Genomic DNA, 17889 nt, shown 5'->3' with positions numbered 1-17889 from the left:
TCCATGATTTCTCTTCAGCAAGGAAAAACTGCAGGAAATATGTCCTGGCAGAAGCGTCTATTAGGCACGAACCTAACAGAAGCACTTCTCATCTTTAATCCCCGTCAGGGAGTACACTTGCCACTGCACCGGAGGCCACAACCTACTCTCAGGACACAGGGATGACTACAAACAGTCATGGCCCCTACAAGAAGCGCAGGCAGAGTGAGGATCAACACCCAGTCAAGCCATAAACCAGTCACAGCGTCCTCCATTCCACCAGCAAACACGAACTTCTTGCTTCCACTGCATTAGAAATGACCATTTACTTCCTGAAACAAGAGACAGAATTTAAGCAGTTTAAATTCCAGGAGCTGTTTGCAAATTTGTACACAACAGTGGTCGAAATGTAAGTGGGTTCTGTCCGACTGGAAAGGGGCCAGGGCTCCATGACCCGTTCCCTACTCAGTTGGATAACTGCTCGTTATCCAACTTTTAACAAACTATTCCAGCTCGAGCTGAAATGATATCCCTAATCAAAATACAAGGGTTTGTATGTCACGTAAGAACAAATTATGATCCTTTTCGTGTATAGAGAATATTTTATCTATAGTTCTATAATTATAATTTAGCAATGCTTTAAAGACAAGAAGTCAAACACTAAGAAATTTCAGCTATGTTCATCTTTACAATTCTACTTCTAAAGATTATAAAAATCATTACTAGCAAACAAGAGATAATTATTCAATTTTTTTCATGACAAAACATTACCTACAAACACAGAAAATACAACAGACCACTACAACTAACATGTATTTGGATTCCAGAAATAAAATAAGGTAATTACATAATTCCAACAGAATGCATAAAGCACTTTATAGAATTATTTTAATGAATTTTCTATTACTGTACCTGTCATAACTACCCACAACAAGAGCTTGGCCACTCGGGCTACAAGTTGCAGTAGTGAATTCCCGCTCTGATTGCTCCCGACTATAATCAAATTGCTGATGTATTTTTCCAGTCTTTGTATACATCACCACACGTTTATCACATCCAGCAATAACAATATTGCTGTTGGTCCATGAAAGAGCATATGGGGGAACTGGATGTGAAATTATTTTTCCCTGAAAAAAATTGTACAATTAATTACTAAATTCTTAATTCCAAACTGCAGCAGTAATTTATGTTTCCCTTTTAAAATTCACAAATTACTATTATTATAATTATCATTATTATTAATTGCTAAGCTACAACCCTTGTTGGAAAAGCAGGATGCTATAAGCACAGGAGCTCCAACAGGGAAAATAGCTCAGTGAGGAAAGGAAACATGGAAAAATATGATATTTTAAGAACAGTAATAACAATAAAATAAATATTTCCTATACAAACTATAAATAACTGTAACAAAACAAGAAGATGAAAAATAAGATAGAATAGTGTGCTCAAGTGTACCCTCAAGCAAGAGAACTCTAACCCAAGACAGTGGAATACCATGGTACAGAGGCTATGGCACTACCCAAGACTAAAGAACAATGGTTTGATTTTAGAGTGTTTTTCTCCTAGAAGAGCTGCTTACCATAGCTAGAGAGTCTCTTCTACCCTTAGCAAGAGGATGGTGGCCACTGAACAATTAGTGCAATAACCCCTTGGGTGAAAAAGAATTGTTTGGTAATCTCAGTTTTGTCAGGTGTATGAGGACAGAAGAGGATATATAAAGAATAGCCCAGACTATTCGGTGTATGTGTAGGCAAAAGGAAAATGAACCGTAACCAAAGAGAAGGATCCAATTTAGTACTGTCTGGCCAGTCAAAGGACCCCCATAACTCACTAGCGGCAGTATCACAATAGGTGGCTGGTGCCATGGCCAACCTACTACTAAAAGCCATTTTGGTAAGACACTACAATAATAAAAGATTTCTTTTCAGCTTAAAGAAATCTTTAGATTTTGTTATGGGCTATTCAATATTACCTGATGATCCTTCATCACCTAGTCTAAAACCCTAAAAAATTTGAAGGGTTTAGGTTGTTAAAATGTATAAAAAGCCTCTGTATTAAAAAGATGAAAACTGAACAGCAATAACTTAAAGAAAATATATTCTAAAAATGAAATATTCTAGTAGTAAGTAGTAACTGATGTTAATACTTTTTTCAGTTATATTGGTTGTGCTCAGACCTCTATATTGCCAGGGAAAGGCAGACGAGACAAAGGAACTGTAGTTCCGCGGCCAGGAAGAAAACGCAGTCCAACCAGGAAGGGGAAGGAACAGCTGGCTCCAGGAGGCGGCTGCTGGGGTGGCAGAGAGAACAAATCCATTTCTAGGATTATTCTCCAGCCTACACAAGGTTAGACTAATAGTCTAACCAAGCCGTCCTGTCCAGATATATAGCAACTAAGGCTTCCATTGATGCCAAGGAAGATCAGACTAGGCTAAGGAACATGAGTTCCACGGCAAGAGGACTAAGTCTAACAAGGAGAGGTTGAAAGGAAGGGAGTCATAGAAAATGGTAATGCAGCAGGAATGAATGAATGATTTGAAGTTCTTTGGCATCCAGACATCAGTCATAGACGCTGATATCGTTTATTATAAATAAAGACTAAAAGAACATTCAATTAAAACCAGAAAAGTAAATATGTTACAAAAGTTAAATAGCATTAAGAAGTCTTGCTTCTGAAATAAATTTAAAAATGACACTGGCAATGTACGAAACATCATGTCCACCGATCTTGGCAAGGATGAACCAGCCATCTTCACCTTCAGCCTCAAAGAGATATCTATTTCTTTCTGTGCTATATGTGGGGAATTCAGCCAACAAATGCCTCACTGTCTAGGGTATCAAACAGTTCGTCGCAATATGGTTGGTGTTGACTAGCCAACAGAAACTCATGTGTCATCCGAGTGTGACCAATGCGGAGACGACGAAGAGTAGTCTCCCATTTTCAGGGCATCATGCTATAACTACAAGGGAATATAACATTTACAATTTCTCTCATCTTATTTTCACTTAAACTATCCTATTGCTGTTGCAAATAATTATAGATAAAATTCTAAATTTCCAGTAAAAAAAAATAATTAGAGAGAATGGGATGACTTCTCGGTAGCAACTCGGCTGCAGCATTCTTTGCTAGTGAATCTGCTTCTTCATTTCCAGACATACCTATATGTGCTGGAACCCAGCTAAATTGAACTGTTATACCTTTTAGGCCAATAATTAAAAGTCACACTTACATCTTTAAAACTAAAGGGTTACTGGAATTGAAACCTTCTAAAGCTTAAAGGACAGTCCTTGCATCACTAAAAATGGTAAAATTGCCCTCCTCTTTTAGCTTGATTTTCTCAATAGTGGTTAGTATGCCATATAGTTCGGCAGTAAATATAGATGATATTGGAGGAAGTGCACCTCCACAATTAAAAGAATTATTATATATACTCCAAATCCAATGCGAGCTTCAGATTTGGAGCCATTGGTATATATAAAAGCCAATTCTCTACGTTCTTCAACAGGTTCCATAAAAAGGGACCTAGCTTCTAATTCAGTCATGTTCTTTTTAACACCAATATAATATTTACAACAAGATATGTCTGATAATTTCCAAGGAGGGGTTGATGATATCTTTAATGAAGCACCTTACTTCTAATTATATCAAGACAGTTTAATAACTGTTTCACCCGAAAGCTATAAGGCTGAGGAGATTATGGGTGCAACTCAAAAGTATGTTGAGTGCCTTTCAAGGCTTGCAGTCTGAAAGGCTAAAGAGTTAGAGAGTCTTTGCAACCTAATCCAATATCGAACAATAGAGGACATTTGGTAAAGGTTTAAAGGCAAATCTCCAACATCAACAAGAAAACTTGGGATAGGTGAAGTTCCAATTGCTCCTGTGGACAACCTAATACCAGCAAGATGTATAGAATCTAATATCTTTGATAGGCTTGGGGTGGCTGAGGAGTATATTTCACACCCATATCTAATTTTGAAAAAAATTAAAGGCCTCGTATAATCTTAAAATAGTTTTGCGGTCTGCCCCCATGATATATGGGACAATACTTTTTAAAGGTTTTTAACGTCTCTAAGTGAGGAACCCATGTAAGTCTACACTCAAATATCAATCTTGAAAATTTAACTTTACCTACATATGGGATCCATTGACCTTTTATGTATGCATCTGGTCTGGATGTACTCTCCGGATACGACAGAAATGGACAATAACAGTTTTTCTTGTCGAAAATTTAAACGCATTCATATTAGCCCGGTGAATAAGTTTGTCAATTGAGAGTTGTAGTCTTCTCTCAACCAATGGCATTCTAGCTCCAGCAAACGATATGAGGAGATCATCCACAAATAGTGTTTAAAGAGTAGTTTGGCCAATGACAGAGGATATCCCATTAATAGCTAGTGCAAATAGGGTTACACTTAGCACACTACCCTGAGTAACTCCTTCCTGACATTTCCTCTCTGATAGAGCTTCACTCACTCTCACTTAAAAAAATCTATGCGAGATAAATGATTGAATGAACAATGGTAGCTCTTCTCGTAATCCCAATTTATGAATGGTTTAAGTATACCATATATCCATGCAGTATCATATGCCTTTTCAAGGTAAAAAAAAAAAAAAAAGACTGTTAAATGGTGCTGTTTGGAAGCAAAGACTTCACAAATAGAGGACTCAAGTCGTATAACACATTAGTTGTTGAGTACATTTTTCTAAATTCACACTGGATAGGTGATAAAATACATTTCTTTTCAAGGTACCACATCAGTCTTACATTGACCATCTTCTTCATAATCTTACATAAGCAAGATATCAATGCAACAGGTCGATAGTTTGCTGCTAAAAACTTATCCTTACCGGGTTTTAAAAAGACTAAAATAATGGCTAGTTCCCAAACACTTGGATAACTATGATCAACCCATCCCAAATTCGGTTTATAATGCTTAAAATAAATAACTTGGTATTGAGGGGTACATGTATAATCATTGCATATGGAATTCCATCAGGTCCAGGGGCTATATCATTATAAATAGAAAGTGCAGAATCAAATTCTCTTCAGTAAAAGGAGAATTATATGACTTCTCCCTTCTTGTTGCAAAATTAAAAATTTTCTTTTGCTTCAATATTCCTATACTGCTAACCAGGGGCTGCTACACACTTGCATGATACATTTGAAAAAGGATCAGCTAGGGCATTGCTGACTTCAATTGGTCCAGTCGCATAATGACCATTCACCTTGAACAATGGTGGTGGGTTGGAGATTAATTTGCCTGCTATCTTTTTCTATTTTCCTCCACACAGATGGTGGCGGTGTTCTACTGTTAATGGAGGAAGCAAAAGACACCCATGACTGGCTCCTAGCTTCTTTCATGGCACGACAGAACTGTGCTCTACATTTCTTGTATATAATTGAATTCTCAGTATGGCATCTACACAATCGAGTTAGAGATTTTGTTGTGGCTCTATGCTGGGCAGTTAGTTCTGAAAACCACCAGGGGACTAGTCACCCTTTGAATAACCCTGTTGTTTTGAGAATTTAATTGACTCCTGCTATATGGAGAGTTCCATTCGGCAAGTCTATGGCATCATCAATACTTTCAAACTGTTCTGCATCCCCTTAAATTTCGCTTAGCTCACGAAATTTATCCCAGTCCGCCTTGTCAAGACTCCATCATGGCGATCTCCGTAAAGATGGACCATTGTTGGTGTTTATAATGATTGGTGCATGATCACTAGCATGCCAATCCTCCAATGAACTGCAATCAAAATCGAAAAAGCAATTAGAGCTTACGATTGATAGGTCAATACATGACCAAGTACCTATCTAGACTTGAAAGTGTGTGGGCTCTCCTGTATTAAGGAGTCCAAAATCCTTCTTTTCCACAATTGATGATATAATATTGCCCCTGGTGTTTGCCAAAACATCATCCCACATAGGATGTCTACCATTCAAATCTCCAATTAAAAGAAAAGGTAGAGGGAGTTGTTCAATCACTCTACTAAGTTATCATACAAAATGTTATCAATTGGAGGCAAGTACAGAGAGAAAATTATATATTTTCTCCCTATATTAATCTGTACAACCACTGCCTGCAGAGGTGTTTGAATAGACAAGGATATTTGGGTAGCATCTCGTCAAATGTATATGGGACTTCCGTCATGGTTCCCTAGTTGGTGATCAGATGGTGTCCTATAACTAATATATTTGCGAGGACAAGGAGTATTATCATCAAGTTTGCTGTCCTGTAGACATATAATTATAAGCGAATGCTCATGAATGAGGAACTTGAGTTCTTCATATTTGGCCCTTAAACCCTCAATTTCATTGCAAAATGGAGGGAAAAACTACGGTTTATATTTTGGTAGATCCCTTGGATGAAGCCTTCCATTAGCAGTTTTTTATCTAACATTATTTCCAGATGATTTCATTAAAGAGGGTCTTGATTGATTGGGTTTTGCATTTGCGATTTTCTCTTTGTCCTTTTAATTTAATTGTTGGGGTGGACCTCAACTTGAATTTCTGATTTATTTAAATTGTCTTCCAGTTGATCAGAAACACCAACAGACAAAACATCATATTTATTTGAAGTCATAGATTTAATATTTCTTATGGAAGGGGGCAAGAGATGGAGGTCTCTCTCTTTTCCGATTAATAGGTGGTGAGCTACAAGGTTTATACACCTTCCCAATTACAGGTGCACCTGGTAACTTTGTTTCAGGTGGAATCTCCATCAAATCTGGTAAGGACATGGCCTGAGAGAGGTTAGTACTATTGTTGGTAATGGGGACGAAGGGTGTACAGTAATAGGCAATGCGCCTGTTTTAATATACTTTGGCAGACCATCAAAAGGCTATATGCTTACCTCGCCATACAGCACTTCATTATTAGATGATGTATTTCTTTTCTTAGAATTAATGACAGTGCTAGGTGGGTTTGCTGTGTCCTGTGGTAAATTTCCTTTTTATTTTAAGGCCTTTGGATAGCTCATTGATTTATTCAGCAGTCATTTTGCATGTCTCACACTTACGTGTTCAAAACAGGATTTGTTGAGGGCAGCTTCCTCCGACTTACACTGTTAGCATCTCCTATCAGTTGATTTATGATTCCATTTGCAGTTTAAACACTTGGCCTCAAGTGTACAGTGTCCATGATAAGATTTGGAGCAAATACCACACATCTTTTCCATTTTTGCAAACTTTAGATGGGTGTCCAAATTTAAAACAACAAAAGCATTGCAGGGGCTTTTGCTAGAAAGGGCGAACTTTAATACTTCCATTTTCAATAACAATATGGAGAGGTACATCAGCATCCTGGAAATTAAGTATAATCGTCGATGTTCCAGGAACCTCATGCACTTTCCCCACAATTAAAGGAGACAAGGAAAGTATCTCCACCTCTGTAAATTCGTACAGGTCTTTATTAAAGACTATTCCCCTCCCCTAATTAAAATTTAGATGAGGTTTGATTTCCAATATAATTTTATCAATGCTTCTATGTAAGTTAGATAGTATTGCAGACTGCGTCAAGGATTTTGCATAGATGAGATGACTATTTTTCCAAAAAAGGGATATATCACCAGGTGCAATGGTTGCTACTTTTTTCTGAATCAATTTACATATTTTAAAATAATTCCCTAATACCTCTTTAGGTTCAGCCATAAGCCCCATTGGTGGTTTTGACTTTCTCTGTGAAGGCATGAATACATTTATATCTTTTTCAAACCAATCAGCAGGTTTGTATACATCCATTTCCTTTGGGACCTTATCACAAAGAGCTCCCATGATGTTAAAGTTATTAATTTTAATATTACTAATATTACAAACAGCATTAAACGCTTTGACATGACTATCAAAAGATATTCATGAGTCCCATTTTTCATCTCCAAGTCCCATCCTTATTTCCTTTATCAATTCATAGAACCCAAATGCTCTAAATATGTCATCATAATTTGTCTCTAATGAAATTTGGGCAACATGAAGGATTCGCAGTTTCCTTGTGTTACCCAAATTACCAGATTTTTTAACATAAGTAGAGTGATCTTTCCTAGTTCCAAGACCGTCAACAGAATTTTCCTTAATTGAATTAGCAAAGGTCATCAACAGTAACGGGGGAGAGTCAGCGTATCCAGGGGATGGAGTTTTTTATTAGAAAAATCCATATAGCAGGGGTTGAGATAGGTTGGGTGATTGGTTAGGTTTACCTGCCCAAGAATATTGAGGCATCAAATGTCACATAGGAAATTTGCATTCTCCACTATCAGCACAATGAAAGTATAGTTCCCAGATGGTTCACTCCATACCCTACACAAAGGATAGCACCAAAACAGGTATAGAAGCACAGGTGTAAGCTGAATCTGCCGGTTAGGGCTGAGACCAAGAAACTATGGAATCATCCTCCCCATATCTGTAATGATGGGCTTCCGGCCAAAAACCGAGAGTCATACCTCAAGCATTGGATCCCCCTGGATTCCAAAGATCCAACCCTTGAAAGTAGTTGCCAAAAAGGTCCAAACCATCTTCGGGATGGCTGAGATCACCCAATACTCTCACATATAGCTTTGAACGCAAATACCTCCCAACCGTGATATCTCCTCCCATTCATCGAAGCAGGAGACTAATGGATTTAGAAACATCCACGCCAGTGGCATAACAGATATAGAAACATCCAAGCCATTAAAAAAATGTAGATAAATACACACACACACACACACACATATATATATATATATATATATATATATATATATATATATATATATATATATATATATATATATATATATATATATATATATATATATATATATATATATATATATATATATATATATATATATATATATATATATATATATATATATATATATATATATATATATATATATATATATATATATATATATATATATATATATATATATATATATATATATATATATATATATAGGGAAATTTTACTCATAGAGTTTGGACAGCAACACAAAAGATAGTTTATGAAATTAGAAGGTCGAAGTAATATTCAGTGTGAGAAAAAGATAAGCGATATTTAGATTCAAACTGGGGGAGTAATTTTCTCAAGTTCAAGAGCCTTCTTGCCCGTCACCAAGCTTCAGCATGGGAATGATATGCCGTTCTGAAGCTCAATGACTTCATCAAGGCATTCTCTCATTAAGAGGGTTTTGGACTCTGACCAAAGGCTGGAGATCGTGGGATGCAGTAAGCTATTATTGTGGTGTTGTCGCTCATCAACACCACTGAGTGACCTGCAAGCAACTGATGAAGAGCTAGGTATGCTGCTCTCATCTCTAAGAGGCTCATATGCTGGTACTTTTCGGACTCTGACCAAAGGCCGGAGATCGTGTGATACAGTAAGTGGGGAACCCATACCTTCTTTTGATGTATCTGTATACAGCATCAAGTCCAGAGGAGGAATGAGACCTTGACCTCTGCAAAGATTATCAACTGCTTGCCACCGTTATCTGTTCCCAAGTGATTAGAACTCGTGCGTCTGGTGGATCTGAGTGTTGGTTCCCCACGGACTTTAGCTGCCACTGCAGGAATCTCATCCTGAGGCCGTTTGGAACTAGGCGGAGAACAGAGGTTAGGCGACCTAGCAGACGTAACCACTGGTGAACCCATAGATATTCCCATCTGAGGAAGGGTGAAGCCATTTCCCTTAGCCTATGTACTCTTTCATCTGATGGGAAGAATTTCTGTTGAACAGTGTCTTTGATCATACTGAGGAATACCAGTTTCTCAGAAGGAAGCAATGATGACTTCTTGAGATTGATCAAGATCCCAAATCCTGACAAAACTCCAGATGCATGTCTCAGTGATGAAGAAGGGTTATCTCCGAATCTGCTAAAACCAGCCAATCATCGAGATATCTGAGGAGTCAAATGCCGTTATTGCGAGTCCAATGATGACTTCTCGAGATTGATCAAGATCCCCAAATCCTGACAAAACTCCAGATGCATGTCTCGTGTGGGGTTCAATATGGCCTGAACTTGAAGGCCTCTCTTATACACACTGAACCCATACTTTGCACATTGATACAATAGCCCTAGAGCAGAGAAGACAATATTTCTTTGGTATTTAAGTCTAATTTAATTCCCTGCTCTAGCCTTTTACAGGAAAGTCCTTGGACACCAAAGGAGATTAACCCAAAAAAGGGTAGCAAAAGACTGTATGAAGTGGAAAGATATTGCTTGACTACTAGTATAAAAAAATATCTCTAATTTGTAGACAAAAATGAATCATGATGTGTATGTAAACCATCTATTACTCTATGCTGCATGAAAGTGAAAGGAAGAAATTTTGCAGGAGCTAAAATTCATAATTGGGTTGCATTAGAAAGGTCATATAGCAAATTAGGAAGTGGCATAAATATGATATTCAATGGATAGAAAAAGGAAAGGTTTGGACATGATATGGCATCCAATGGATAGAAAAAGGAAAGGCTTGGACATGAGGCAAGACCTTATTTCACATATAACCCTGTAAAGAGAAAAACTGACAAAAATATTAATGATAACAATGTTCATGATATTTATAAAAGCCATATACTTCTAGAAGATCCAATGGCAAAAACATACCTGAGGCTCAGCATAAGAATCATCTGCCACATAGAACCTTACAATTGAACCATCTGCATGACCAGCAAGGAAAGCAGTCCCACGTAAACTGTACAGTGAAAAGAAGAGAAAAATATACCACAAATAATGACTACTGAAATCTAATATATTTATCTATGCAAATAAAAAAGTTTTCATTAAAAAAACTGTTACTTAACCCTTTTACCCCCAGGGTTTTTGGAAATTTCCAACCCTTAACCCCCAGGGGGTTATTTTTTTCCCAGCACATTTTGCAGTATATTTTCTTTAAATTGCTCTAACAGCCTTAATTTTTGTCATAGAGAGGTCAGTTTGGTCTCATTCTCTTGGAAAATGCCTGAATTTTCTCAAAAAATTATCAAAAAATATGAAAAACTAATTTTTATAGCATTTTTTTGCAAGGACGTACCGGTACGTCCATGGGGGTAAAGGGATGGCTTTTGTGAAACGTACCAGTACATCCTTTGGGGGTAAAAGGGTTAAGAATCTGCATGTACAGGGCATAACAGAAAACCTAATAATAAAATGTCCATTATTGTTTACATGTAAGAAGAATCATAAAATTTGTAAAAAATACAGTATATCCTTCCCTGTAACTTACAGTATTTCATTTTTGAAAACAAATTGAAAATTTTCATACAAAACCATCACTCCTGAATAGGCCCCACTGATGGTTTCTTAATGCCCAAAACACTAAAAATATTTAGTCTTTTAGACAAAAACACCAGGAGAATTCATGTACTTGTTCTCCATATTTACACAGGTTCTCAGAAGTAAAACAAATTTGGAAGTAATTTGTATTTTTCCTAACGATAAAAACTTTATAGGGGTATTACTTTCGGCGAAGCTGAAAGACAAGCCATTAGACCTTTAGCGAGGGTTAACCCCCACCTGTTGTTAGCAGGGGGTGGGGGGTTGTAGTAACTACCCCGCTCACTCACACACCTTGGTTATCACCCACTTTGCTTGGAGGTAGGACTTAAAGGGGGACTGGTGCTGATAAACCAATCTGTATAAATAGCTACAGGTTTCTATCATTACGAAAAATACAAATTACTTCCAAATTTGTCATTTGTTCCATCACTAAATACAAACCAAGGCTATTCATAGGGGGTTGACTTACCCTTTAGAGGGGTTCAAGTTCTTGCCAATCTGACTTCTGGCTTTGACCCGGGGATTCCCATTTATGTGTTTTTTTGGGCTCAAGCCATGTTGTCCTGATGGAAGGTTTCTATAGGTAGCTTTCTAAGGGATATTTGGCTACAGTGATATTCCCAGAATATTAACCTTTAGGTCTCCAGAATTCTAACTCCTGGTGCGAATATCCATAAAATTTCTCTTAAGGATATCGCATAATATCAGGGGACGTATATCTTGATACGACACATAATCTTCACCCCGAATAGCGTTTTCGTTTCGAGGGAGAAGAGTGGCAAAAATAGAAGGGGAGCCGTTATCAAGGTTACCCTTTCTCCCGTACTACTATTGAGTATCTAGATGGCGCTGTATCCAAGATGGCGCTCATTCCTATTTTTGTAGTGATTTCGCACGGTGGTGTTCCCTGTTGATCTAACGTTTTGATCGCTTTTGAGAGGATTTAATATGCAATCTCCAGCTTCTTTTGCCACTGGAAAGTAGAGTATTTATTTTTTACAGTGTATAATTTTTAGCTCCTGCTTCACAGTGAAATTAGACTAAATTATTGTGTTAAGGAGCTAGGCCTGTCACCGGAGGCGCTACGGGCGCTGTCGTTCGTTATGCATGTGTTATTTAGTTAGCAGAACGACTTTCCTGGTTGTAATAGCATTAATAAATTATGAAAGCTATTTAGGCACAATTATACTAGTAAAGATATATATTTTATGCATAATTTCCTCTTCCTTTTGTCGATCGTATACGTTAGAGTTTCGGCGATTTAGGTAACCGAGATCTCGTCTCGCGCTAGGCTACCTAGCCTAGGCGCTGTAATATACTTTCAGACATTATCCCTGTTTACCCTCCTGTATCGTTTCATTGATTCAACGAGAGATAGTACATCTCCTAGAATTATATACTGTAACTCGATACTTGTCTCCTGTGGAGATTTAAGGGTAATCCCTCCTTTCCTGTGAGTGCCGCTGCAGGCAGCAACCCTATCTGGTCTTGCCATAGAGTAGTTCACTCCGGCTTGACTAGGCTAGGGTTTTCTGTCTCCCACCTTTGCCGACGAGATCCCGCCTTAGGTTTTCGACAGAACCTAAGAGTATTCAGTCTTTCTGCCGGCGGCAGAGCAGCAGGGTGAGTAGTTACTCCCCTGCCGGCTTACACCTGCCGGCATAGGAGGGTAAGCCTCCCTAGGCCGCACCAGAAGTGGTAGTATGATGCCGCCACCTTCTCCCCTGCGATCTAGAAGACTAGTCCTAGTCCTGTGTCGGCAGACCCTAGGCTGAAGAATAGTATTCTTCTGCCACCTAGGATATCGCCAATACTGAAACATTGTTTCTCTCTTGTGTGGAGGCGGCGGCAATCCTGCCGCCTTCTTCTACACTTGATAGATTCGGCAGACCCTAGGCTGAAGAATAGTTATTCTTCTGCCGCCTAGGATGGCGCCGATACTGAAACATTATTTCACTCTTGTGTGGAAGTGGCGGCAATCCTGCCGCCTTCTTCTTCACTTGATACAGGACCCTTTTCCCTTCCCATCTCTGTCCTTTAGCGATGACTTAGCCATCGCAATCCTATGGCCGTTGTCCTGCAATCTCACCACTTGCCGGGTGGGTTGCGGGGCCGACTAGGCTCCTACATAAGAAGCTGTTTAGTCACTCAGTCTTTCCCTTATGGACACAAGGCTCCGGGAAGGTTGCGCTGGCTATTACGGCTGCCGGTGGGAGACCCTTTTACTGCTGAAGGTTATTCAGTCCTCCCTTGGACTGCCATCCACATTCCTGAAACCGGCAATGCCTGCAACGGATCTTGCGGCTGGATGGAAGCCTGAATGATGCATTCTCCCCTTCCATTTGAACCCTCTTTCTGGAGGAAGGCAGTGAGATTATATACTTACACCCTTATTTATAGTAAACATACATTTTAATAAGGCAGCCCTTCACTCCATGCTTTTTCTCTCTCTGTCAGCTAGTGCTGCCAGGTACTAACCCAGCCGGCAGCATGTCGGCTGGGCCGGTGCCACCAGGTACTAGCCCTGCCGGCAACATGCCGGCTGAACTACAGTACAGTATATGATTATACAGTAGCCAGTATATTTGCAGTATAGTATATACTACAGATAGAAAACTGTTGTAAATATTATACAGTAGATATTTTCTAACATATTTTGTGTATCCTTGCACAGTCTTTTGCTGAGACCAATCCTATATTGAAAGAATAGAATTCCTTCAATAATCTGATTAGAAATCAGTTAATAACTTACCCTACAATATCAAATAGTTTAGAAGGGTCAGTGGTAGTACACTTTTCTATCCCAAGAGGTTAGAACCCTTCTCTTTTGAGTTTTCCCTGATCAGGAAACTCTATAGTCTTAATATTGGAAGGGGAGGTCACAGCAATTGGCTGGGAGGGATACACAAGTATGTCTTTTCTAATTTCTAGTCCAGCTGGCGACATGCCGGCCGGACTGTGCCGCCAGGTGCTAGCCATGCTGGCAACATGCCAGCTGAACTACAGTATATGATTATACAGTAGCCAGTATATTTGCAGTATAGTATATACTGCAAACAGAAAACTATAGTATTTGTTATACAGTAGTTAATTTCCAACATACCTTGTGTACCCTTGTACAGTCTTTTGCAGAGACCAATCCTATATTGAAAGAATAGAAGTCCTTCAATACTCTGATTGGTAATCAGTTAATACTTATCCCACAATATTAAATAATTAGAAGGGTCAGTGACAGTGTACACTTTTTCTATCCCTGGAGGTTAGAACCCTTCTCTTTTGAGTTGCCCTGATAAAGGAAACTCTTTATCTTTAATATTGGGGGGAGGTCACAGCAATTGGCTGGGAGGGATATGTGTCTTTCTCTATTTCTTTCTAGCTTACTATCCTAAGCTATAATGATTAAAATATGAATATTTGCATATATGTTTATCATGTGAGATAAACAATCACATACTCATTTTATTTTCCTTTCTTTACAGGAGGAACCCTAAATGAAATGCGATGAGATCTTCTGCAACCACAGGAGTAGGAACTTCTACGGTCACAAAGCATGCAGGTCTCATGCCCCCTGCACCATCATTACCGAATCCCTGCAATATTGGGACCCCCAAGTCTGCAATATCTGCCTGACCTTGGTGACCGAAGGTTTCGACGACCCCAAGTCAACGGAGTCGAGGGATGCGGCACGTGAAATGCTGCGCAAGTGGGTAAGAGGGTTCCAGAAGAACACTCCGGGACCATACCTACCTAACGATAGGATGCGTAGCTTGCTGTTCCCGAAAGCGCGTAGTGAAATGGTTGTGCCCCAAGCACAACTCGGACCTCCCTGCGTCCAGATTGCCATCGAGATGGATCTCAGGGAAGCGTTGCAAAGTATGGACATCCACCAGGAGGTAAGGATGTCGGAAGTGTCTAGGGACACTGAAAAGGATCATCCCGAGGAGGAGTCTACTCTACCTCTGGAAGAAGATGATGATGTCGAGTCGGAGTTCCTTCCGTCTGTGCCCGCACCGGAGCCGTTACCCTCAACGTCTCCACCTTCTACCTGTCCATTGGACAAAATGAGCCGGGCACTGGCCCATCTTACGGAATTGAAGGAAAACATTCGCAAACGAGGCAAAGCGACCCAGAGGCCAAGACCTCCCAACCTGCTCCAAAACCAATCTCTGGAGGTATGCGGAGTTTATGCCGATTTCGAACGGCAAACTCTACATCTCAGAGAAGATGGGAGCTGTCCCCTTAGATGACATCCAGTTTTGGCTAAGCTTTAACGCTTACCCTGATTGCTTCATTTGACTGAAGCATGAACCAATGCCAAAAGAGGAGACGGAACCGAAGGAGGTCATGGTTTTCGACCACGATAAGGGACAGACTCTCTTATCAAATAGCCTAAGAAAGGCGGGCTATTCGGTGTCGAAAGTGTTCGCCTTGAGCAAGAAACACCCTACCTTTCTTGCTCCTGCTTCAATAGCCTTCCCCTTTATGTTGAAGGTATTTAAATCTGTTGCCAAGGCAGTGGAGGCAGACAAACCTTGGCCTGCACTAGAGGAGTGCATGCCTCTGTCATTAGCCTTGCCCATGAAGGAGAAGGAATGGAAGGAAGTAAACCTAATCTTCTCAGTAGGGAAACTGGACGCGGACATCGCTGGACGACAGTTTAGCGAGAATCTCCCTAAACTTTCTGACTTTCTCTTGTGCAAGGAACAAGAGACGAAGGAGAGACTTGCGGCCTCTTTATCCCTACTAAACTGCATAGAGATGTGTGGAGGCCAACGAAGTACCCCAGACATGCTCATGGTCCTGGCCAAAATGCATATGGCCACCCTAGTAAAGGACCTGTATGCTTTCATGAAGGCTAGGAGAGCCTGTAGAGAGTTTGTGTTCGCTGCTGCAACAGTGAAACATGAACCCAGGAAGCTGATATCTTCTAACATCTAGGGTAAAGACCTCTTAACGAATGAAGAAGTCAAAGAGGTAGTCGAGAAAGCCATCACGGAGAATAGGAACCTTCTCCAGAAGTGGGGCATCTCTGCAAAGAGGAAGTCTTCCCCGGATGCGGGTCCCCAACCTAAAAGGAAGACAAAGATGTCTAGACTTCCCCCTCGGCCTGCTCAACAACATCCCACTGTTACTATGACAGCGGTTCCCCAAGTGGTGGCCTCAATACAGACCACCTTCCAAGTGGTGCCTCAACAGCTGGTTGCCCAGCCACCAGCATTCAACCCAGGGTTTGAGAGGCAGACCACTACCTCTCGGTTGAAAGGTAAAGGATCCAGACAGGGCTCCTCTGGACATCCCTCAAGAGATAAGGGAGGATGCGGTCAAGGAGGTAAACCCTCCAATAAATCGAAGCAAGGTAACGCTTCCAGTAGGAGGGAGGCTCCAACAATTTCAGGATCGTTGGACCTTCGATCCTTGGGCCCACGGCCTAATCAAGATTGGACTAGGATGGAAACGGAACAAGTCTCCACCATTATTTCCTCAATTCTTCCAACACTTCAACCCCACATTTGAAGAATATACCCTATAGCTCTTGAGCATACAGGTTACAAGGAAAGCAAAGTCCATCAAATTCCAGGGAAGGCTGTTTTGTGTTCCCAAGAAGGACTCAGAAAAACTCAGTCATTCTGGACTTGTCGCCACTCAACAAGTTCATAAAAAACAGCAAGTTCAGAATGTTAATCCTTCAACACATAAGGACCCTGTTACAAAAAGGGGTGTTCACAGTCTCGATAGACCTGACAGATGCCTATTGGCACCTTCTGGTCAGTTGCCCCCTCTCCTCCTACCTAGGATTCAAGTTACAGAAGATAAAGTATGTTCTAAGAGCCATACCCTTCGGACTAAACATAGTCCCAAGGATCTTCATGAAACTTGTAGACGCAGTCGTGCAACAACTACGCCTAGAAGGTGTTCAGGTAGCAGCGTACCTGGACGACTGGCTGGTGCAGGCAGCATCCGAAACGGCTTGTCTGCAAGCATCCAAAGAAGTGATCCAGTTCCTGGAACATCTGGGATGCAAAATCAACTTCAAGAAGTCTCGACTCTCTCCAGCTCAAGGTTTTCAATAATTGGAAAGCCATTGGAACCTGAGGTCACATCGTCTCTTCATTCCCTCATGGAAGAGGAGGGAGATCGCAGGGTCTGTCAAGAGACTACTGTAATCCGACAGGATTTCAAGACGCCAACAGGAAAGAGTACTGGGCTCTCTCCAGTTCGCAGCAGTAACAGACCCAGTGCTAAGAGCACAGCTGAAAGATGCGTCAGGAGTCTGGAAATGATACGCATCAAACGCTCGAAGAGATCTAAAATGACCGATACCGGCCTTACTACGATCACTTCTCAACCCATGGTCAAAGGCCAAGAGCCTAATGAGGACCGTGCCCTTGCAACCACCTCTGCCGTCGATGACCATCCACATGGATGCCTCGACGGAAGAATGGGGAGTTCACTCCCATCAAAGGAAAGTCTAAGGGACTTGGGTCATCTCTCTTCAAGGCCTTTCTCATCAACATTTTGGAAGCCATGGCAGTCCTCTTGACGTTGGGAAAACTCTCCCCTCGCAGATCAATCCACATCAGGCTGATATTGGACAGCAAAGTGATAGTGAGATGTCTGAACCGATAAGGCTCGAGATCGTCCCATATCATC

The 17889-nt window shown here is 40.4% G+C and overlaps 1 protein-coding gene across 1 annotated transcript in view; it reads right to left on the bottom strand.

Annotated features, from left to right (window-relative positions):
• Positions 1 to 304: 304 nt before the first annotated feature.
• The window catches only part of Oseg2 (intraflagellar transport protein Oseg2), a 245987-nt gene continuing 228402 nt past the window's right edge, over positions 305 to 17889 (bottom strand). Inside the window, exons 5-7 of the mRNA XM_068387595.1 lie at positions 10567 to 10654; positions 892 to 1106; positions 305 to 311 (exon numbers count right to left, since the gene is read on the bottom strand). Of these exons, the coding sequence (XP_068243696.1) occupies positions 305 to 311; positions 892 to 1106; positions 10567 to 10654 (310 nt within the window). The remainder of the gene's footprint in view (positions 312 to 891; positions 1107 to 10566; positions 10655 to 17889) is intronic.

This window comes from Palaemon carinicauda, chromosome 15 (genome assembly GCF_036898095.1).
Source record: "Palaemon carinicauda isolate YSFRI2023 chromosome 15, ASM3689809v2, whole genome shotgun sequence".
NCBI classification, from domain to species: Eukaryota; Metazoa; Arthropoda; class Malacostraca; order Decapoda; family Palaemonidae; genus Palaemon; species Palaemon carinicauda.
This window is presented reverse-complemented; position numbering and strand designations above follow the sequence as displayed.